General features: G+C 34.8%; 1 protein-coding gene across 1 annotated transcript in view; it reads left to right on the top strand.

Annotated features, from left to right (window-relative positions):
• The window catches only part of KLHL1 (kelch like family member 1), a 450078-nt gene that overhangs the window by 342144 nt on the left and 83771 nt on the right, over window positions 1-24163 (top strand). The window contains exon 7 of the mRNA XM_050766522.1: window positions 15677-15901. Within this exon, the coding sequence (XP_050622479.1) occupies window positions 15677-15901 (225 nt within the window). The remainder of the gene's footprint in view (window positions 1-15676; window positions 15902-24163) is intronic.

Here is a 24163-nt window from a genome sequence, read left to right as displayed (position 1 = left end):
TTGCTTGGTTGAATACTAATTCTGTTTTTAGTTCTTTGAGAAATGTCTTAACTGTTTTCTGTAAGGACTAAAGTTATTTGCATTCCCTCCAACAGTATATAAGGAATCTCTACTCTTCACAATCTTGTCAATATGTTATTTTTGACTTATTTTATTTTTTAAATTTTATTTATTTATTTATTTATTTATTTATTTATTTATTTATTTATTTTGAGATGGAGTCTCACTCTGTCACCCAGGCTGGAGTGCAGTGGCACGATCTCGGCTCACTGCAAGCTCCGCCTCCTGGGTTCACGCCATTCTCTTGCCTCAGCCTCCCGAGTAGCTGGGACTACATACGCCCGCCACCACGCCCAGCTAATTTTTTTTGTATTTTAGTAGAATGTTAGTCAGAATGGTCTCGATCTCCTGACCTTGTGATCCGCCCGTCTCAGCTTCCCAAAGTGCTGGGATTACAGGGGCGAGCCACCATGCCTGGCCATATTTTATTTTATTTTATTTTTTAAAGACGGAGGCTCACTCTTTTGCCGGGCTGGAGTGCAGTGGTGCACACTCGGCTCACTGCAACCTCCACCTCCTGGGTTCAAGCAATTCTCCTGCCTCAGCCTCCCAAGTAGCCGCCCAGCTAATTTTTGTATTTTTAGTAGAGACGGGGTTTCACCATGTTAGCCAGGATGGTCTTGATCTCTTGACTCGACCTGCCTTGGCCTCCCAAATTGTTGGGATTACAGGCATGAGTCACCACACCCAGCCTTTTTTAACTTTTTAATAATAGCCATTCTGACTGGTGTGAGCTGGTATCTCATTGTGAGTTTGATTTGCATCTCTCTGATGATTAGTAATGTTGAGTATTCTTTTAATGTTTTTTTGGCACGTGTATGTCTTCTGTGAGATTTATCTGTTCATGTCCTTTGCTCACTTTTTAATTTTACTTGTTGATTTTTTTAAGTATCTTAAAGATTCTGGATGTTAGTCTTTTGTCAGAAGCATAGTTTGCAAATATTTTCTCCATTCTATAGGTTGTCTGTTTACTCTGTTGATAGTTTCTTCTGCTTTGCCAAAGCTCCTCAGTTTAATTAGCTCCCAATTGTCAATTTTTGTTTTGGTTTCATTTGCTTTTCAGGACATAGTAATACATTATTTGCCAATTATTGGCAAATGTCTAGAAGGGTGTTTTATAGGCATTGTTCTATGTTTTTTATGGTTTTAGGTCTTACATTTAAGTTTTTAGTCCATCTTGAGTTAATTTTTGTACGTGTGGAGAGGTAGGAGTGCAATTTCATTTTTCTGCATATGGTAAGCTTGTGTTCCCAAAACCATTTATTGAACAGCATATTCTTTACCTATTATTTTTTTAGTTGTCATTGTCAAAGATCAGTTGGCTGTAGATGTGTGGTCTCTATTCTTTTCCATTTGTCTCTGTGTTGATATTTGTACTAGTGCCATGCTGTTTTGGTTACTGTAGCCTTATAGTATAATTTGAAATCTTTTTGCTTAGGATTTCTTTGGATGCTTGGACTCTTTTTTGGTTCCATATTAATTTTAGAAAAGTTCTTCTAAGTCTGTGAAAAACAACATTGGAAAGTTGATAGGAATAGAGTTAAATCTGTAGATTGCTTTGAGCAGTATGGACATTTTAATGATATTGATTCTTCCAATCCATGATCATGGAATGCTTTTCTATTTGTTTGTGTCATCTATGATTTCTTTCAGAAGTGTTTTGTAGTTCTTACAGATATCTTTCATCTCATTGATTAGACTTATTCCTAGGTATTTTATTTTTTGTGTATATTGTAAATGAAATTGGATTATTGATTCTGTTCTCACATTGAACATTATTTGTATATAGAAATGCCACTTATTCTTGTACATTGATTCTGTATCCTGAAATTTTGCCACAGCTGTTTATCAAGTGTAGGGTCTTTTGATAGAATCTTCATGGGTTTGTAGGCATACAATCGTATCAGTCAAGAGAGATAATATGAGTTTTTTTCCCTACTTGGATGTCTTTTATTTCTGTATCTTGCCTAACTGCACAAGCCAGGACTTCCAATATTGTTGAATAGAGGATTTATAGTGAACATCCTTGTCTTGTTCCAGGTTTTAGGCAGAATACTTTAAGGTTTTGCATATTCAGTATGGTGTTGACTGTGTGTTTGTCTTAGATGGCTCTTATTATTTTGAGATATATTCCTTCAATGTCTAGTTTGTTTAGGATTGTTATCAGGAAGGGATGCTGGATTTTATCTAATGTTTTTTTTTTTTTTTTTTGTATCTATTATGTTGACCATATGGTTATTTTTTTTAATTCTGTTTATGTGGAGAATTACATTTATTGATATGCATATGTTAAATTATCCTTGTATCCCAGCAATAAAACCTATTCGATTGTGATGAATTAACTTTTGAGTCTGGTGCTAGATTCAGATTTGTGAGTATTTTGTTGAGGATTTTTGTGTCTATGCTCCTCAGGGGTATTAGCTTGTGGTTTTGTTGCTCTTGCTGTTGTATCTTTGCCAAATTTTGCTATCAGGATGACCTGAGTTTCCTAAAATGAGTTAGGGAGGAGGCCCTCCTCCTTGATTTTTTTGGAATTGTTTCAGTAAGATTGGCACCAACTCTTCTTTGTATGTCTTGTAGAATTCTGCTGTGAATCCATCTGGTATAGGGCTTTTTTTTTTGGTTTGATAGATGTCTTAATACTGATTCAATTTCATTACTTACTAGTCTGTTCTGGATTAATGTTTTTTCCTAACTCAGTCTCAGGAGGTAGTGTTTCCAAGAATTTATCTATTTCCTATAGATTTTCTCATTTGTGTGCATAGAGGTGTACAAAGCACTCTCTGAGGAGCCTTTGTATTCATGTGGAATTGGTTGTGATGTCAACTTTGTCGTTTCTGACTGTGTTTGTTAGTATCTTCTCTCTTTTTTTTCTGTTAACCAACTTTTAGTTTCATTGATTCTTTGTACAGTTCAATTTCATTCAGTTGTTTTCTAATTTTAATTATTTCTTTTATTCTGCTAGCTTTGTTTAGTTTGTTGTTGTTTTTCTAGTTCCTTTAGATGTTCGGTTAGGTTGCTAATTTCAGATCTTTCTGTTTTCTTGACGTAGATGTTCAACACTATAAACTTTGATGTTAATATTGCTTTTGCCACACCTCAGAGGTTGTGTAATGTTGTCTCTATTTTCATTTATTTTTTAGAACAATTAATTTCTCTCCTAATTTGTTTTTTCAATCAGAAGTCATTCAGGGGCAAGTTGTTTAGTATACATGTATTTGCATGGTTTGAGAACTTCTCCCAGTATTTATTTCTATTTTTATTCCACTGTGAGCCAAGAAGATGCTTCATATAATTAAAATTTGTTTTTAATTGATTAATACTTGCTTTATGGCTAAGCATGTGGTAAATTTTAGCATATGTTTCATTTGAAAACAAGAGAAATATATATTCTGTGGCTGTTGGTTAGAGTATTCTGTAAATGTTTATTAAGTTCAATTGTTCAAGTGTTGAATTTAGGTCCAGAATTTCTTTGTTAGTTTTCTGCCTCAATGATCTGTCTAATGCTATCAGTAAGATGTTACAGTCTGCCACTATTACTATGTGGCTGTCAAAGTCTTTTCTTAGGTCTACAATTAATTGTTTTATAAATCTGGGCACTTTAATGTTGGGGGCATATATATTTAGAGTAACTGCGTCTTCTCCTTAAATTGAACCCTTTATCATTATCTAATGCCCTTCATTTTCCTTTTTTCCGTTGTTAAACTCTATTTTATCTGATAAAATAATAGGGATCCTGCTCTTCTTTTTTTTTTTTTTCTTTTCTTTTTCCATTTGCATGATACATCTTTCTTTATCCCTTTACTTTGAGCCTATGGGTCTCTTTACACATGAGATGGGTCTCTGGAAGACAGTGGAAGGAAAGGTCTTGTTTTTTTTGTTTTGTTTTTAAAATCCAATTTACCTCTCTGTGTCTTTTAAATTGAGTATTTAGGCTGTTTATGTTCAATGTTGATATTGATATTTGAGATTTTATCCTTGTCATGTTGTTAGCTAGTTGCTTTGTAGCCTCAGTTGTGTAGTTGCTTTGTAGGGTATTTGGGCTATGTGCTTTTGTGGTAGCAAGTGTAATTCTTGCATTTCCATGTCTAGAATTCCCTTAAGCATCTCTCATAGAGCCAGTCTGGTGCTGATGAGTTCTCTTATTGATTCCTTGACTGGGAACGACTTTATCTCTCCTTTATTTATGAAGCTTTGTTTGGGAGAATATGAAATTCTTGGCCAGCATTTCTGTGCTTTAAGAATGCTAAAAATGGGCCCTCAATATCTTTTGGCTTGTAAGATTGTTGTTAGTCTGACAGGTTTCCCTTTATAGGTAATGTGACTCTTTTTCTTAGTTGCCTTCAATAATTTTTTCTTTTGCATTGACCTTGCATAGTCTGATGACTATGTGCCTTGGGACTTATATTCTTGGATAGTATCTCGCAGGAGTTCTCTGGATTTCTTGCATTTTCATGTCTGCCTCTTCAGGAAGATTGGGGAAACATTCCCGCGTTATATCCTCAAATATGTCTTCCAAGTTGCTTGCTTCCTCTTCTCTCTCAGGTACGCTAATATCGTAGATTTTGTTGTTTTACATGATCCCACATTTCTTGAAGTATTTGGTCATGTTTTGAAATTCTTTTTATTTTATTTTTGTCTAACTAGGTTGATTTAAAGGATTAGTCTTTGATCTTTGAAATTCTTTTTTTCTGCTTGGTCTAGCCTGCTGTTAAGGCTTCCAACTGTATTTTGAAATTTTTGTAGTGAACTTTTTAATTGCAGAAAATCTGTTTGATTCTTTCCAATACAACTATGTCATCTTTTAAATTTTGAATTGTTTTCTAGCTTCTTAGTGTTGAATTTCAACTTTCTCTCAGATCTTATTGAGTCTTTTTGCCATCCGTATTCTGAATTCTGTATCTGTCATTACAGACATTTCATTCTGGTTAGGATTCATTGCTTGGAAGCTACTGAAATCCTCGGGAGGTGACAAAACAGTGACTTTTTGTATTGCTGGAGTTTTTGTGCTGGTTGTTTCTCTTCTGAGAGCTGACACTTCGTATTTTGTTTTAAATTTGCTAACATTTGGATGTATCTTCTTGATTTTTTATCCTATTTTTTACCTGGGGGGTATGGCTGTGGCATATATGGTATTTCATTTATTGACTTCATTTCTGGCTGCTTTCAGAGTGCCAGACCTCTGTAGGGGTTCCTTAGTTGCAGAAATGTTTGTGTAGTGGCTTTCTAAGACGTTGTTGGTTGTAGTAATATAATTTTGTCTGGTGATGTAATTCAGGCTACAGTCTACTAGGTGGTCCTTAAGAGTAAGAGGCAATAGGTAGCAGTGGGAGCAAAAGCAACAGAGAAGGAAGGAAAGTACCCTCCCTCCGGATATGTTCGCCTTTAGTCAGGGTAGAGCTGCTAAAGAAGCCCAAGAAACCGTCTCTTTCAGCCCACACTTCCTGGGTCCAGAGGGAAAAACCACTGCTGAGTCTGCAGCAGTACACTGAGGTGGGGTGTAGGGGGAAAGAGGTGACACGCTTTCCATATCTATTCCTGGGCTTCGGTGGTATTCCCTTCAGCAGCTGGTGTTATACTTGCATTTTCATTAACTCATGGCAGACGCTGAGTGGCTGCACTCCATCCTCCCTTAGGGACAAACCTCACAAAGGTTTCGATCTCCAGGAGAGTGGCATCTACCTCCCTCTTATTCTTCGCAGCTAAGGAGCACTGTCCCCCAAGTGACCAAAAGAGCAGACTGGGGCACCCAGCAATGACCCACACAGACAGATTTCAGGCTCCAAAGCTGCCCTGGGTGCAGTCTTGCCATCTGCAAGAAACCTCAGCTTCAGCAACATTCCTCACGCTCCAATCCTGTAATGGGAGAGAGTCTAATTCCAGTGCCAACTGCTGGAGCACTCTCCACGCCCACCACTCATTGCAGCTCTGAAAGTCCTTCTCCCCATTCCAGAACAAGCTCTCCAGTCTCTTTAGTCTTGAAAATAAAATGCCTGCCATTGCCAGCAGTCACCAAATAACATCTCTACACACTCAGAATGGTGTCAGGTGTGGGATTATAATTGGAGAGAGTGGGGTCCCTCTCAGGTGAGCTACATGACGAGTGTGGTTTGCTCATGTCTCAGTCTAACAACAGCAGTCTAGAAGGTGGTCCTGAAGAGTAAGAGGCAGTAGGTAGTGGTGGGAGCAGAAGCAACAGAGAAGGGAGAAAAGCACCCTCCCTGCAGAGCAGTGGATATTGTCCTAGGCATACCTAGGATGGCCTTATTTCCCTGTCCCTTTTTAGCTAGGCAGCAGCTCCTGCCATATCATCCTAAGCTCAGGCCAAGGGTGGGCTCGGTCCAGCATTAAACTCTCTAAATGTTACCTTAGGCCTGGAGAGGGCAGGGCACCATCCAACCAAGCAGTGTGAAAAGAAGCCATGGGGAGTACAGTCCAATTACAACTGGGTCTCTCATCAGTCCCTTGCAGAGCAGTGAGTATTGTCCTAGATATGCATGGGATGACATGGTTTATCTGTCAGTCCTTGGTCAGGTGACAGTTGTGCTCATGTCAGCCTGAACTCAGGCCAAAGGCAAGGCTCAGCCCAGTATTAAACTCTCAAAATGACATATTGGGACTGGAACTAGAGAAGGTCGGAGCACCACCAAGGCATGTAGCATGAACTGTGGAGTGTATGGTCCACTTGCGTCTTAAACTGATCAGCAACTTGTAGCAGAGTGGCAAGTACCCTACCAGAGGTTGCCTGGGTGTGCTTATTTGCCCCTGTTCCTCCTTGGATCATTGCAGTGGCTGTAGCCATGTCCGTAGGTCCCCAGTATCTGCACTCTCAAAATGGCTTCCCACTGAGATTACTCCAGGCTCAAATACCTCTGAGTTTCTGTGTGGGTTCCCTTTCTGGAGCAACATTTCTGGGAATCTTCAGGCAGCTCCATATATCAGGCATGAGGCCCTAGTGGTTGGTCAGGGGTTTCTCCCATGGCCCAGATTGTTAAAGCCGATTTCTGAGCTCTGTGGGTTTCTATCTTACTGTTTCCCCACATCCAGGATCTCAGCTGGTTTGCAGCTCTCAGTCTGTTCCTAGCTGGGTAAGCTGCCTGGAACACTATCTTTACTTACTTCTGGCACTTCCCGTCTCTTCTCTGATGAATCCAAGTGTTCTCTCCTAGATGACCTGTAGAGTGTGAGTATGTACTTATTACTCTGGTTCGTCTCTGTGGAGGAGGTACGTGCTACTTGAGTCTAGTCTGCTGTCTTGATCTGTAGTTCTCTTAAGGGTTTATAAGACTGTGACTCTTATTCTAGAAGTTAACTTAAACTCTGTCTTGGTTAATATATGTGAACCCAGAGAACAGAAACAAACATTTATCAAGTTCTGTGGCCATGTGAGCTGTGCTTGAGTAATCAATTCATCTAAAATTCATTCTGGTATAAGAAATAAGACAGGAATCAAGATTTACTTATTTTTCTCAAAAGAATAACAAATTATCTTAGTTTTTTATATAATAAGATGTTTTCCATTGATGTGTATAACCACTTTTATTACATTAAAAATACTCATATGTATTAGGGTTATTTCTGGCTTTTGTTCATTCATTAATGTAGCTATTCTTCTTCATCAGTAATTTGGTTTAAAGAAACCTCTATAGTTATATACTTTTTAATATCTGGTAGGGTTTTTTCCCCGTGAGCATCCTATTAGAAATTGTCTGGTTTTAAAGAATTTACTTCCTAATATTATACAGTTGAATTTCCAAAGAAATATCAGTATAATTTTATAAATTCCTTGTACAAATATCATTATTAATATATTAAATGTTATATACTAATAAATTATGCAATAATATTCAGAATCAGTGTAGTTTAGGTTTTTTTTTTTTCATTAATTCAACAAGAATCTCTCAACAGAATTTTAGTGCTGTTTTGTTTTTGGTTTTGGTTTTTTTCATCTAGAGCTGGCACTTACCTTGCTAATTTTATTTTTAGATCATTTGCTCTTAATGGTGCTACCTTAAATAGGTTATTATCTTCTTTCTACTCTCTAAATGGTTTTAATTTTTATTTAAATATTGTATTGACTTGTATTCTGCTTTTCTGATTTGACTACTTCTGGAAGGGTTTTATTTTTTCTAAGATTTTAAAGGTATTAATTATTAGCTATTAAGGTGAACTATTACATGTAATACATACAATAGAAATGTGTTCTATATTCTTGGTTTCCTTGGTTATGAGCCAAGAATTAGATTTATTTTTGTACTTCCTCATATCAATGAGATTAGTTTAATAACAAGCAAAATGCTGGATTTTCAAAATTTATAGATCTACTTCAACATCTAGCATTAAGTTTAATGATAAACTTCAATTTGTATTTCTACACATAACTACATGTTGCTCTATTAATATTTTATCAGGGATTGTTATGGAATATTTTGGTTCCTTGTTTGGCACATTTGGAATTATTATGATGATTTAGAAATGTTTTCAAAGCCACTCTTATATAACAAATTACTTAGAAAATGAAGACTTTTATTTGTGCTGGAAAAACATTTCGCCTGCAATGATACATTTTATATAAGTATAAAAATGTTATACTAAAGCTTTATTTTTCATAGAAATATGAATACATGAAAGTTAATGAAATGCATATACTATAAGACGTTGAAAAAATAAGTAATTCTTTATAATTATATTTTTTAAAGCTTGAAGTCTCATGTTTTATGGGTCATTAAAAAATGTTTTATTTTAAAGTATTCCAAAATGCTTCTCACTATTTACTGCTTTTTAAAAGACAAGACATCAAGCATAACAACTTTTTCCTAATGATTTGATGGCATCAAGGTCACCAAAGTGTTAGGCCAAGCTGTCTTTTAGGTATTATATAATATGGGTTTTATCATTTGTTGCTGTTGTTTAATAACCGTAAGTGATTGTTCTATTTAAGTCGATGCATTCTTTTCTCCTGGTTATTTTCTCACTGCCACACATTGCTGCTTTAAATTGTCTTAAATCATTCGGCTTTATGGGTTTGTAAAATGGCTTTGAAGTCCAGTTATTAATATTACACTGAAATTGCAGTTAAAGCATTGTGAGAGCAGGTAAAGACCTCTCTGGTGAGTTGAATAAGAGAGCGTTATCTTCTTTTTAGGAACTTTTTGTCATATCTCTTTTGTCAGTTCATAAAACTTTTTACCACTGAATTCTGTGCTGTATGCAAGATAAATAAGGCTGCTATTTGCTTGAATTATAGATATAGGCACAAATTCTGCTGTCTGTATTGCCAAACTATAGTGTACAAACATTAATTACTATTTCCCCCATAAAAAAATTGTATTTGTCTATATAAATGAATAGCTCCAGAGAGACCCAGAACTGTACTTTGGATAACATCTGGACCATTTTTTCTCAGTTTTATATTTTGAGAAAGGAGTCTACTGTTTGTTTTGTCGTAAGGAAAGTAGTTGTGTATTTGTATTATATATAATATCTTCTGGTTAATTTATTGAACTTGAAAAACCAATGCTTTATAAATTGTAAAAATGCACATTTGAAAGAATTGTACTGTACTGCTGCTGTAACAAATTACCACAGACAAAGTGGCTTAAAACAACTGCCATCTATTACTTCAGAGTTCTGTAGGTTCGACGCCTGGGGTGGCATGTCTGAATTCTCTGCTCAAGATCACAAAAGGCTGAAATCAAGGTGTTAGCTAGGCTGTACTCTCATCTGGAGCTCTTCCAAATTTATTCTGATTGTTGACGCAATGTATTTCATTGTGGTTGTAGAACTGAGGTACTGTTTTCTTACTGGCTGTCAGGTCAGAATCACTCTCAGCTTCTAGAGACCACTTGCATTCCTTCTTATATGGCCCATCTTCAAGCCAGGAACGGTAAGCCAAGTCCTACTCATGCTTCAAATTCTCTGATTTTCCCTTCTACCACTAACTGGAGAAAGCTCTCCTTCCCCTTCTACCACTAGGGTGAAAAATCTCTCACTTTCAGGGGATCACATCATCAGGGTCAATGAGATATTATTCCTATTGTAAAGTCAGCAATGCTTTATAGCATGGCAGTTCATGGACTGATAATTCAACATATGCACAGGTTCTGGAAAATAGGTCATGCAATCTCAGGAAGGGGAATTTTTAAACTTCTACCCACTGCATATATTAATTGCAATTAACTCTTTCTACATCTGGGATAAAGTTACAAAAAGAAGTGTTTCTCAGAGTGGGCTCTAGAGCCAGGTTAATATTGTGGATGTACCAGGTGTTAACTGAGAGACACTGTGCAAGTGATTACAGTTTTCTGTAATTTGTTTTTTATTACGTAATATTGACACAATAATATGCCTCTCATCAGGCTTTTATAAAATGAAATATACTAATGTAGGTAAAGCCCTTAGAGCAAAGGAAATACTCACTAAATATTATTTATTAATATCTTATTTATAAACTCCCTACACCAAACACCTTTACTCAATATTTAAGAAGAATATTTCAATTAAAATATGCACAAAGTATCAAGTAGCTCTTAATAATATATGTATCATGAATTCTCTTGGTTTTATGAATGCTTCTATTTAAGGCTAATCGAGTGAAGTAATGGGAATGGAGAATGAACAAGGGAACATGTAATTGGTTATGATTGATTAGTTGTAAATGCAATTGCATTCAGATCAGCCTTATGAATACTTTTTATAGAAAATGATCAATGGACATTTCAGGAATTATTTCTAATAACTCAATATCAAAATTTGATATTACTATAAATGCTATACACCTAGCCCTTAACTGGCATATAGTCTATAACAATTTATCAAGTTTATAAAATTGCACATAACTATATCATATATAGTCTTATATCAAATAGAAAAATTCTTAATATTATTTCAGATTTCTATATATCATGAATGAGATCCACCTTTGAATTACGTAAGTACATTAGGTTAAGAGACTTTACAGATCCTTTTAGATTTTAATAAATTATAGTATACATTTTACAAAATATTATTACTATACAAAAGCTCACAGAATGACAACATAATTTCCTACTAAAGTTAATGCAACCTTAACATGTTTGTAATGGCAGCGGTCTTGAGTTTAAGAGGAAAAACAATGAGGATATAACCACTCCTAATCATAGTTCTCTATGGCAGATGTGGCCATGTGTTTGTTTCAATGTACTTAAACATTATTTAAATCAGTCATATATGCTTATTGTTTGGAGATTGCACATTTTAAAAATCTAGATTTCTGCCTCTTCTTCATAAGTCAAAAAAACCTGGCAATACTAAGCCAGAATTTCTAATGGCAACAACAAAGTGGCAATTGTTATTTTTCAGTGGAGTGGGCATTCTTCAGTTAACATAAATGGTCAGGACTCTGTCATGCCTGCGATCACACATTTCATTATATTTTTAATAAATTTATGGGGTATATATGTGCAATTTTGTTACATTCACGGATCGCATTGTGGTCCAGTCAGGGCTTTAGGTAGTCATCACCTGAATAATGTATACTCTATGCACAGAGTAATTTGCCTTCACCTTGTAGGTATTTGAGATACCAGTGATGGCTTCATTAACAGAGTAACCCCAAAGTAATTATGTCTTAAAGTAAACTTTCCTTTTGAATCCCTTCCAAGTTTATTACATACCACTGCAGCAGTCCACTCTAACTTGTCGTCTGTTTGTAATCTATATTATGATAAATATTGCTTCTGCTCTAAGGGACAACAAAGGGCTAAAATTACTCAAAACTGGCTTTCCGTTTTCTTCTGACTCAGAAAATAGCCAGGGGAATACATACACTCTTATAAACAAAAGAAAACAACAGAACTCACAAATTGATAAACTAATAATAATAATAGAATTAGGAGGCTTAGATAGACAGCTAATAAAGTATGTTGGTTAGGAAATTCTATAAAGGATATTAATATTTTAATAATTTCCATTTAAAAAGAGAAAGCATACCTTAATTTGATTCTTCTTAAAAACAAGATAAAGCATTTACAATACCTGCTGACATTTGAATAAGAAAATCAATTATATTGGCTAGTATGAGTAAGTTCTACAAATGTAAAAGATCCTTTTACATTTTGTATTGCTTAACTTTATATAACTAAGCAAGATTGAAGACTGAAGTATAAATAGGCCTTGGTTTCTGAGGTAAGCTGAATAATGCACCTCCCCCTCAGAAAAATGTCCATATCCTAAACCCTGGAACCTGTGAATATGTTATGCTACACAGCAAGACTGAGATAAAGCTTGTGAAGGAATTAAAGTGGTTAACCAGCTGAATTTAACCTAAACAGATTGTTCTACATTATGTCTGATTAAGTTGGTATGAGCCCAATGTAATCACAAGGGTCAATGTCAGAGAAATGCAATGTTGCTGACTTTGGGGATAGAAGATGGAGCAACAAGGAATGTGGTGGCCTCTAGAATAGCGGTCCCCAATCTTTTGTGCACTAGGGACTAGTTTGGTGGAAGAACATTTTTCCATGGACAAGGGTAGGGGAGTGGTTGGTTTTGGGGTGAAACTGTTCCGCCTCAGGTCATGAGGCATTAGATTCTCATACGGTACGAACAACCTAGATCCCTCCAATGCACAGTTCACAGTAGGGTTTGTGATTCTATGAGAATCTAATGCCACGGCTGGTCTGACAGAAGATGGAGCTCAGGGTGCTGCTCACTTCCTGCTGTCCGTCCTGGTTCCCAACAGACCACGGGCCACTACTTGTCCACGTCCTGGATGTTGGGGACCCCTGTTCTAGAAGATGGAAAAGGCAAGAGAACTGATTTTCTCCTGGAACCTCCAGAAAGGAATGGAGTCCTGGCAGCATTTTGATTTTAGTGCAGAAAGAACCATTTCAGATTTCTGACCTCCTGAACTGTAAGATAACAAATCTGTGTTATTTGTCACTAAATTGGAAATATTTTTAACAGTAGCCATAGGAAATTAATATAAATTCTAATTTGAAAAATGAAGATGGAAACGAGCTCCTATTTCTGCTGTAGCTACTAGGATAAGTGAGTAGGTCACTTTTGAAGATTGAAGTTACAGGAACAACTGTAAAGGTTAAAAATTCTGTCATGTATTGAGATTTCAGACAAATCTAGTTTATTTGAATGAGGCTTTGAAATCCAAATCAATTCCTGAGTTTTCCTTTTTGAATTGCAACTCCTTTGGTTGCTCAGAAGTCTTAATTTCACTCATTCCTAGCTATTTCCTCTGAGGAGGGTAACTGGACCTCAAATTCCCTGCAAAGGTTTTCAGCAAGGCTTTGGAGGCTGTGGGAATTATAATTGTTCAAATACTTTCTTCCTTGTCCACTCATACCAGAAAATATGAGCATAATGAGATTGTGTTAATTAGGATTAGATTACATTCTTCTGCTCCCGTTGGTCAAATATAGTCACAAGAGACAGATATCTGTGTAACCCCCCCCTTTTTTTTTTCTTTATCTTTATGCAACTGAGTCTTACTCTGTTGCCCAAGCTGGAGTGCCGTGGCATGATCTCAGCTCACTGCAACCTCTGCCTCCCAGGATCAAGGGATTCTCTTGTCTCAGCCTCCCAAGTAGCTGAGACTACAGGCATGAGCCACCATGCCCGGCTATTTTTTTTTTTTTTTTTGTATTTTTTTTTTTTTTTTGTATTTTTAGTAGAGATGGGGTTTCAACAGAGTTCAAGGCCAGGCGGGTCTCAATCTCCTGACCTCAGATGATATACCTTCCTCGGCCTCCCAAAGTGCTGGATTTATAGTCATGAGCCACACTCCAGGCCATCTGTGTATAACTTAATTTTTAGTTATGCATTCATATAATATCAAAGTTACCAAGCTTCGAAAATCCAGATGACGGCCGGGCGCGGTGGCTCAAGCCTGTAATCCCAGCACTTTGGGAGGCCGAGACGGGCGGATCATGAGGTCAGGAGATCGAGACCATCCTGGCTAACACGGTGAAACCCCGTCCCTACTAAAAATACAAGAAAATTAGCCGGGCGAGGTGGCGGGCGCCTGTAGTCCCAGCTACTCGGGAGGCTGAGGCAGGAGAATGGCGTGAACCCGGGGGAGCGGAGCTTGCAGTGAGCCGAGATCGCGCCACTGCACTCCAGCCTGGGGCACAGAGCAAGACTCGGCGTCAAAAAAAAAAAAAAAAAAAAAAAAAAAAGAAAATCCAGATGACTTTGAAGTTATTCGAATATGTAGTTTGCTTTAGAATTTTGATTCAAAGGCAAATGAATAAAACATTCAATATTCAATATAATAAATATGTTAAAATATAAAATAAATACATTTGTTTAAAATATTATACATGTTAATAAACAGTATTGAATAACTTTTGTGAAAGTTGCAATTTATTTTTATCTAACAATAACAATAATTTCCTAATACTTCAAAATTAGTTGTACATTTAAATGAACCTATATTTTTAGCAATATCAGAAAGCAGATGTGACATATCTAATTATTGCTATTACCTTTAAGTAAAAATTGTCATAAATTGTATCATTTTTACTTTAATTAGCAAAACTTCTGTTACGAAGGTGTTTGTGTTCATTTAGTTCATTACTAGCTAGGTTCTGAAGAGTAAATGAGTCCCCAGAGGAATATATTCCCTAGATTTGCAAACTTTTATTACAGATAAAATAGATCATCAGTGCTTAAGTGAAAGTACACAAGAATGTTAATTTCCTTTGTAGAAATGTTTCACGATCGAAGGTGTAATATTGGTGAAAGTGAGTCTGAACATTAAGTCAAACACTACATCAAGATCAGTGTTTGTCAGCTTATATTATATCATATAAACATTTGGGAGCTTGTTCTACACAGCCATTTTTAATGAGAATTGGGTAATTAAACCCATTAAAACAAATCTCACCATCAATTTAGCTGCTTCTTTCAATTTCTATTTTATTAGTCAGAGTTATTGTATTTCTCAAACTTATATGTAAAAAGCTTTTAGGAAATATAAACTATATTATTTAGAATCCTAACATGATTGTTCAGGACAGAAGATCATTTTGTAAAATTCTATTAAGCTATTCCCCAGATTATTTTTTAAAAGCTGGTTTAAAAAGCATAGCAAATATTTGCTTATATATCTTACACTTGACTTTTAAAACTTTCAGTTATTTAAGGCATATGACAAATTTAAAGAAAAATATGGTAATATTTTATTGAATTAACTTTCAGAAATTATACAAATAACATACATAACTAATTTATTTAAAAGGGTTTCATAAATATTTTTCAAGCAGGGATTATGTTACATTTTTTAATGACAAAAGTGATAGAGGGAAGTTGTAAAATCCACTGACAGAACTGGGTCATGCTCACCAATGTTTCTACCGAATCAATAGTTTAGCATGAGACCATTATGTAAGTCAAACAAGATGAACATTTGTGTCTATTTTGATCATTCATGCCTGCCAAGAAGAGAAAATAAAGTAGTTGAATTACTACTCCTTTTGTTTTTCTGTCACTTCTTTGTTTTTTTTTTTTTTTTAAATGAATGTGACAAGAGTGTTTTTATATCTTAATTTGTACCCTGCTTTGGCAGGCTGTTTGTTGGATTTATAGCAATTGGTGACTTTTTGATTTTATGTTTTATTAGGAGCTACAACTATAGAGAAATATGATCTGAGAACAAATTTGTGGATCCAGGCAGGGATGATGAACGGCAGAAGGTTGCAGTTTGGTGTGGCTGTTATTGATGACAAACTCTTTGTAATTGGAGGTCGAGATGGCTTAAAGACATTGAACACTGTTGAATGTTACAATCCCAAAACCAAGACATGGACTGTCTTACCACCAATGTCAACACATAGACATGGTCTAGGTAAGATCTCTTACTTTATTGATATTACATTTAGAAACATGTTATTGATAATGTAAGCATATGATAAAATATATATTATTGATGCCTGTCCTAGTAAATTTGTGTTGCCATAAAGGGATACGTGAGACTGGGTAATTTACATAGAAAAATTTCTTGGCTCATGATTCTTCCAGCTGGAATATTGGGCCTTTAGTGAAAATTTCAAGTTTCCACTCATGACAGAAGGCAAAGGGAGGTCATGTATTCAGAGATCACGTGGTTACACAGGAAGCAAGAGAGATGGGAGCAGGTGTCAGGCTCTTTTTAGCAACCAGCTCTTGAGGGAACTAATAGAACAAGACCTCATTGCCGTAAGGACAGCACCAAGCCATTCATGAGGGGTCTGCTCCCGTGATCCAAACATCTCGCAGTAGGCACCGCCTCCAACACTGGAGATCAAATTTCAACATGAGTTTTGGGGAGACAAGCATCCAAACTATGACAATGTCATCAATTATCATTATCTTTAAGTAAATTATGGGCTTATTTGAAGCATATTTTTTATTTAAATTTCTTGACATCTTCCTGTGTTTGCTAATCTTAATTTAAACTGTTGAGATAGACGTTAAAGTTCTCAAAAAGAGTAGATCTGGAGTCATCCTCAAAGCAGACCTCAAGCTGTCCTCAAAGATCATATGATATGTAAAGATGAATACGGAAAAATGAAGTAAGATGGAAAGGCCAAAGTAGTGCAACACAGAGGGAAAAATAGCTAACGTGGGTTGAGTGAAACTTAAGGTAGCTTTCTGTTACATTATTGAATAAGTAAATCTGTGTCTTTTCACCTAATTAATTTCACCTTGAAAAATCTGTGGGGAAAACCGCAATAAAGATTTAGAGAAAGAGCAATGCATTCTCTGGCACCATAAGTCATTATGATAGGATTTATCTGTTCCCTGCTATGGGGTAACCAGGAACTAGAGATAACTATATCTGGATTCAGATCTCTATGTGCATCTTGAATTTATCACTTTCTATTTGCATGATGCTGGGCCAGCAATAAACTCAGCCTTGGTTTCTTGATTTGCCACCAATTCAAGTATTTAAGCAGACAAAAATATAATAATTGAAATGACTATGAAATCATTTCATAAATTGTAAAGTCCTATATACATATTATAAAGAGCAATTTAATAAAGACTAACAGTTCTTGAATTTACACTTTGTCTTATGAGGATTGTAAGGAGAAGTACAAATTACTTTTTTGTGAAGATCTAAAATATGCCAGCAATTTGACTGATTCCTTTCCTGTATTTAGAATATACATATTAGAGAGATAACAGAGTTTAATTGCAAATCCACAGATTTAGACATTCACAGGTAAGCAAAATTAATAATGTTCATGTTCCCAGCACTGTATTTTGCATTCATGTATACTCCACCATCAATCCAAAGTAAAGTTTAAAGAAATTAAATATACACAGATTGATGGGGGAAGAGAGAGAAAAGGAAAGAAAGAGAGAAGGAAAGATGGCTGACAATGCCCTTGTAGAAAACTACCTTTGATTTACATACCAATAAAAGGTTCAGTCAGTTGAAGCCAGATTGATGGAGGCACAAGATATCTGTGTTCTCTGATGAGACAGAGTGCTTCCTTTATAATGTTATATTCTTTTATGATCAGTTGAATCACAGGAAGTTCGGCATTGTGTATTGTACTCAAATACAATAAACATCCTTGGTCTAAGATTGCTGATCTTCCAATGTAAAGTTTCAGCCTTTGATTTACCTTCTTCCGTCTTCCAGGGACTTCCATTGCATAGATGTTGATATTCCTTAATCTATCATATTATTTTTATATTATATTTTTGTCTTTATCCTTTCCTGATACATAACTTTGATGTCTTAATGTCAATTAAATTTGTTTTTTACATTCTTGCTATCCCTACTTGGTAATTCATTATAATTGCTTTCTTCTTCTTAGTGATTTTCATATTCTCCCTTATCTCTGTTAGGCTATGTACAGTTCCTATTTCATTATAATTGCTTTCTTCTTATTAGTGGTTTTCATATTCTCCCTTATCTCTGTTAGGCTATGTACTGTTCCTTTTTCAAATTCCTTCCTGCTTCCTTAACTCTTCTTTATTGCAGATTCATCTTCCTCCTCTCTCCTTCCCCCAACTCTTTTTTAAATCTCTCTCTCCTCTTTCTCTGTTGTTCATCCTTTTACTCCTCTTTCTTTTTTTTTTTTTATCCTACTGTTTCTTTCCTGCTCTTCTTTCTGTTCCTCTCTCCCACCATTTCTTAACCCTCTGTTTATTTCTCTTTCTTTCTCTTCTAATGCCGGTTAATGGCAGTTGCAGCCCCTGAAATACATAATTCTTTTATGTGAGTACTCATGTGGCCACTATCAGATGCTTTGGGTAATTGTGTGAAGGGCTAAGGCATATGATATGTTTTCGTATCTTACTAAAACATTCAGAAGTAGATGGGGGAATTACAGCTGGGCATGAAGCCCTAACCCTGTAAGCTGACTTGCTCAACCTATTTGCTGTTATCTCTGGTATGTAGGCCTGAGGGGGTTACATCTATTTACTTCCATTTGCACATAAGTCCTCTTGAGATATTCTTTCTTATCTGTGGATGCCTTAACCTTAGAGATCTTAGCTTAAATGAGAAGGTAATATTCATGACCAGCAAGTCTGTTTGCTTCTGCTGTTCAAAACTCCTCCTTCAAGCTGGGCTGTGATGGCATTGTGATGTTAACAATCCAATATGGGGTAGTAAAAAAGAACCTGTCAAGTTTTCCTCCCAGATATTCTCTCAAGGCATATCTCTCAAGATATTCTCTAAATTTTTGTCTTACTCAGAATGTCACAAATGATTTAGGCTCTCAAATATATACGATTACTCTCTCTTCAGTATAATTGGCAGGATTGGATTTGAGTGTGAAACCAAGTTCGTGCTAGTTTTCTACTGGTACAGAAACTGAAATGTGTCATTTTATTTGCCACACAATTAATTTGTATCTATGTGTGGTATGCAGTGGTTTTACAAAATTGAATATATAACAACATATTATACATTCAAGTGAAAAGAAGCTAAAGTCTAAAGTGAAAGTTTAAAATTGAAAAAAATGAAAACTCAAAATGTGTTTTCACTTATCTAGCTTTTTTCCCTTTGATTTATGTAAAAAAAATCTTACATGGTTTTATGAGAAAGGTGCATGAGTTCTGTAATTGCTAAAACTATGTGGTTTTAAAATGTTTCACGGCTATTGATAAATGATCATTCTGCTGGATAAAGTGACATATAAAAATTTTATTCATTTAAATTCTGTGACATCAAGGGAGAAAAGAACTGTCTAGGGAATTAAACAAATTAAGACCACTGTTTTCTCAGTATGCTACAAATTTTTATTTTATCACTTAAGTCTTTAAGCATATAATTCTATATATTATCTTTTTCATATTTTATATCGTATAAAATTGAATAAGACGTTACTACAATGCACTATTTCAGTTAAGTGTTTTGAGGAGAAATTGGTAAAGCATAACAGTGATTGTTTATTATGGACTTTTATATGCTATGCAACACCTTATATGTTAAATATATGTTTGTTTCTGCTTTTAGTTTGGTTTCAATTCAGATATAATTCACATATCATAAAGTTAATTAAATTTTAAAGTATAGAAATCAGTGTGTTTGAATATATTGAGATGAGCAGACATCACCACTAGCAAATTCCAAAACATTTTTGTCATCCTAAAAAGAAATCCTGTACACAGCATATCATCAGTCTTAATAACCCAGTCTTTCTTAGCAGCAATTAATCTGCTTTTTGTCTCTGTGGATTTGCTCATTCTGAGTATTTCATGTAAAAATAATTATACAATTTCTTGCCTTTTGTGTCTGGCTTCTTTCATGTAGCACAATGTTTTAAAGTCCATTCCAGGTAGTGTAGATAGATATTTCATTCCTTTTATGGATGAACAATATTCCATTATTAAGTTTTATCGCATTTGTTAATACATCATCAATAGAGGGACATTTGGATTGTTTCTACAGTTTGGCTGTTATGACTTAAACTACTACATATGCCTTTTTGTTTGAACATATGTTTTTAGTTCTTTTTGGTATACGCCTAGGTGTGGGATTATTGAGTCCTGTGGTTAACTCTTGGTTTCACTTTTGGAGAAACTGCAAAACTGTTTCCCAAAGTGGATGCACTATTTTCTATTCACACCAGCAATGTATAAGGATACCAGTTTCTTCACATTTTTGCCTACAATTGTGATTTTATTAAAATGATCCCAATATATTTGAAGTAGTATCTCATTGTAGGTTTATAAGCATTTCTCTAGTTTCTCATTTCTAACTATATTTAAGAACCTTTTTTGTATACCTTCTTTGGAGGAAGCTCTGCTGAAATATTTTCCCATTCTTGTCTTGGGATTATTTTTCTTTTTATTGTTGAGTTACAAGTGTTCCTTTTACATTTGGATACTCTGGTAAGATGTAAGATTTGTAAATATTTTCTCCCATTCTATGAATTTTATTTTATTTTTTTTAGTTTTAAGTTCTGGAGTCCATGCGTAGGATGTGCAGGTTTGTTACATAGGCAAACGTGCCATGGTGATTTGCTGTACCTATCAACCCATCACCTAGGTATTAAGCCCAACACGCATCCGCTATTTTTCCTGATGCTCTCCAATTTTCTTAATAGTGCCTTTTGTAGCACAAACGTTATTAACTTCATGAAATTCTATTTATTTATTTATTTATTTTGCTTGTGGCTTTATTGGTATATCTAAGAAACTATTTTCTAATCTATGTTCATGAAGATTTATGCCTATGTTGTCTTTTTAAAGTTTTAGATTTCAAACATTTAAGGTCTTGAATTAAGAAATATGATCCAAGCTTTGAGTTAATTTTGTATTTGTCATGAGACAGCAGTTCTACTTCATTCTTTTGCATGTTGTCCTAGTTTCTTTTGTTGAAAAGACATTTCTTTCCCACTGAATTCTTGGCACCCTTGTAACAATCAATTGGCCACACTGTGAGGGTTTATTTTTGTATTTTTCAATTCTATTTTATTAGACTATGTGTATATCTTTATGCCACTACCACATTTACTTGTTTACTGTAGATGTGTAGTAGTTTTTAAAATCATGTCATGTGATCGTGCCGTCTTTGGTTTTTATTTTAAGAAGTTTTGTATATTCTGGGTCCTTTACATTTCCACATTTTTTAAAAAAGATCGGTTCATCAGTTTCTACAAAAAGTTACCTGGGATATAAATATTGCTTGCTTTGAATCTCCAGATCAATTTGTGAGTATTGCCACGTAAAAAAAATAAATCTTCCAATCCTGTATATGAGATGTCATTCTGTTGAGTTAGGTCCCTAGTCTTATACCTATTTTGCTAAATTTATTCCTGAGTAATTTATTTTTGATATTATTATCAATATGATTGTTTTCTTCATCTCATTTTCATATTTTTTATTGCTAGTGTATAGAAATACAGTTTGTATTTGTAGATTTAACTTATATCCTGAAATCTGGCCAAACATGTTTAATAGATTAATATATTTCTTTGTATTTATTATTATTTTTTCTTTTTTACGTGTGTGTGTGTGTGTGTGTGTGTGTTTTCCCCCATGGCACTGGCTCGACCCTCCCGCACTCACTATACAAGTGACTTTCACTATTAAATATGTTTCTCCTTTTTTTAGATAGATGTTTTTATCAGGCTAAGAAAGGTCCCTTATATTTCTAGTTCAATTAATGTTTTATTTGTTGTTGTTGTTGTTGTTTTTGCTTTTAGAAATGGGGTTTCCCCATGTTGACCAGGCTGGTCTTGAACTCCTGACCTCAGGTGATCCACCTGCCTCAGCCCCTCAAAGTGCTGGGATTACAGGTGTGAGCCACCATCCCTGGCCCCTAGTTCAATGAATGTTTTATCATGAAAAGGGCATTGGATTTTCCTGTATCTATTGAAATATGCATGTGATTTTTGTCTTTTTTCAATTAATAGAGTATATTAAATTAACAATTTTCAGATGTTAATACACCTTGTCTTTTTAAAAAGCATTACACTTAGTCACAGTGTATAACCCTTTTTATGTTTTGCTGTATTTTATTTGTTTGTATTTTGTGGAAGATTTCACATCTATATTCAGAAGAGATATTGGTCTGGAGTTATCATGTCTCTGTCTGGTTTAGGTATCAAGGTAATACTGGCATCATGGATGAATTGGGAAATGTTTTCTCATCTTCAGTTTTGTAGAATATTTTGTAGAGGATTGGTGGTAACCACATTACGGAGAAGGAGATAAAAATAAACATATTTAAACCTCACTGTTATCTAGATTTCACTGTTTTTCTTGAATGAATGTTTCCTATATTGTTCCCAGCCTTTTTTTTTAGTTTCCAGAATTTGATTTTAAATTTTTTGCCAGTGTTCTTATTATTAGTAGATATTTGGAGGTTGTTATCCCTGCAATTCCTGCCAATGCCACTGTAAGAGGTTGCTTTTATATGGGTACAAAAAGGATAAACTAAGTGATCCATAAATAAGAGGAATCTTTTGAAAACATAATTGTTAGCTTATAAAATTGACCAAATACGTCAGAACTGGCTAAAACCAAAGGAAGCTTGATAATTAAATAGAGACCACAATTCCAACTCGGTGAATGCCTGATGAGGACAAAGATGTTTCTAGGGAGGGACACTGGATGCTTCAGCTGGCATCTCTGCCTCTACCTACTGTAGATGTATTAGGTAGCTCTAAGTTACATTCTCCTACAAACTTAATGTTACTTCAACCTTTGACAATGCAAAAACAAATTCAAACAAAATATTTTTCCTTCTTTGCTTTGGTCACTCCAGATGTAAAGTCTCTTGTTGGAAGCACACTATTGGCCTTATGTTTTCAAGGTGAGGAAAGAGAAGTAGCTCAACTTATTGTCATCAATAGTGAAATACAAGCCTTGCTTTCCAAGAGCACTGATGTGTATATATGTTTGCAAAATAAGAATGATCAGATATTGGGACAGGAGAGGAAAGAAAATGGTCATTTGTTCATTCTACTATTTATTTGTTAACTGATTAAATTCTCACAACTACCCTATAATACCAATACTGTTGTTGTCATTTTAATTATACAAAAAGTGATGAAAAAGGTAGCCAACTAACTTTTTCTATTTCACATCACTTTACAAGGAAAACTTTGGATTTAACCTCAGATTCCTTGACTCAATAGTCATATTTTTTCTAACATAACATGTTGTTGCCAAAAAAAAGTAAATAATAATACTGCAATAATAATTTGAATTTTTTCTATTTTTAATGTATTAATTAAGACTTATTCTGTCAACTTACCCATACAAAATAAAAGACAGACAGGTAAAAAAAAAAGTTACAAAAATTAATTAAAAAAAAATTCTGAAATTCAGTGTCTGAGTGAAACTGATAGCATAGAAGATCAATGCCAAAGATTCCTGTGGGATAAATTCATGGAATGACTTAAAGTATTTTAAATTTAGAGGATAGATACAGATTTTAATATAGTCATATATATAGACAGATGAATATGTAAGTAGATAGCTAGCTAGCTAGATAGATAGATATCCTGTAGAGTCCAGTATTCATCTTTCTCTTCTGAATTCTCCTGAGAGGGATAAAGAGGAAAACAGTGCTAGAACTATGACTGTCGTTTTTGTAACAGCCATTGTAGTATCATTAGAATAATAGAGTTTATAACTAATAAATCAGAAAAAAGTCCCCTGTGTTCTGCAATTTAAAGATTACCTATGTTATAGGCTTGTCTCCAACCCAATCTTTCTAAAATCTTCATTTTATCCATCACTTCTATGTACTTGGAGTTCCAAGTATTTATTGCTTAATATTATTGATATACCATCTATCAAGATTCCTAGGCTATGAGTTAAGATATACATACATGTAATATTTTCTTAAAAACCAGACATAATTCATCTTCCAAGAGAGAGCTTAAAACAGAAAAATAACACACATTTATTTGGCATCTTCAAATAGATGCCATAAGATATTCACCCTTGAAAACAAGAAGTTATATAAAGAGAGAAAATAAAATTGTAAGAAATGTCTCTTCAAATTTAAAATGTTTGCTGTAATTGAGTATTGAATAAAAGTTTTAGAAACATATAAAACTGATGTCATCTCTTTAAAAATCAATAAAATGACTATATATTCAAATTATGGGAAAACAGAGGAGATAAAAAGCAGTAATTAGAAAGTTAA

The sequence above is a fragment of the Macaca thibetana genome, chromosome 17 (genome assembly GCF_024542745.1).
Source record: "Macaca thibetana thibetana isolate TM-01 chromosome 17, ASM2454274v1, whole genome shotgun sequence".
In the NCBI taxonomy this organism is placed as follows: domain Eukaryota; kingdom Metazoa; phylum Chordata; class Mammalia; order Primates; family Cercopithecidae; genus Macaca; species Macaca thibetana.
The sequence above is the reverse complement of the archived record's forward strand: the minus strand, read 5'-3'. Positions and strand labels throughout refer to the sequence as shown.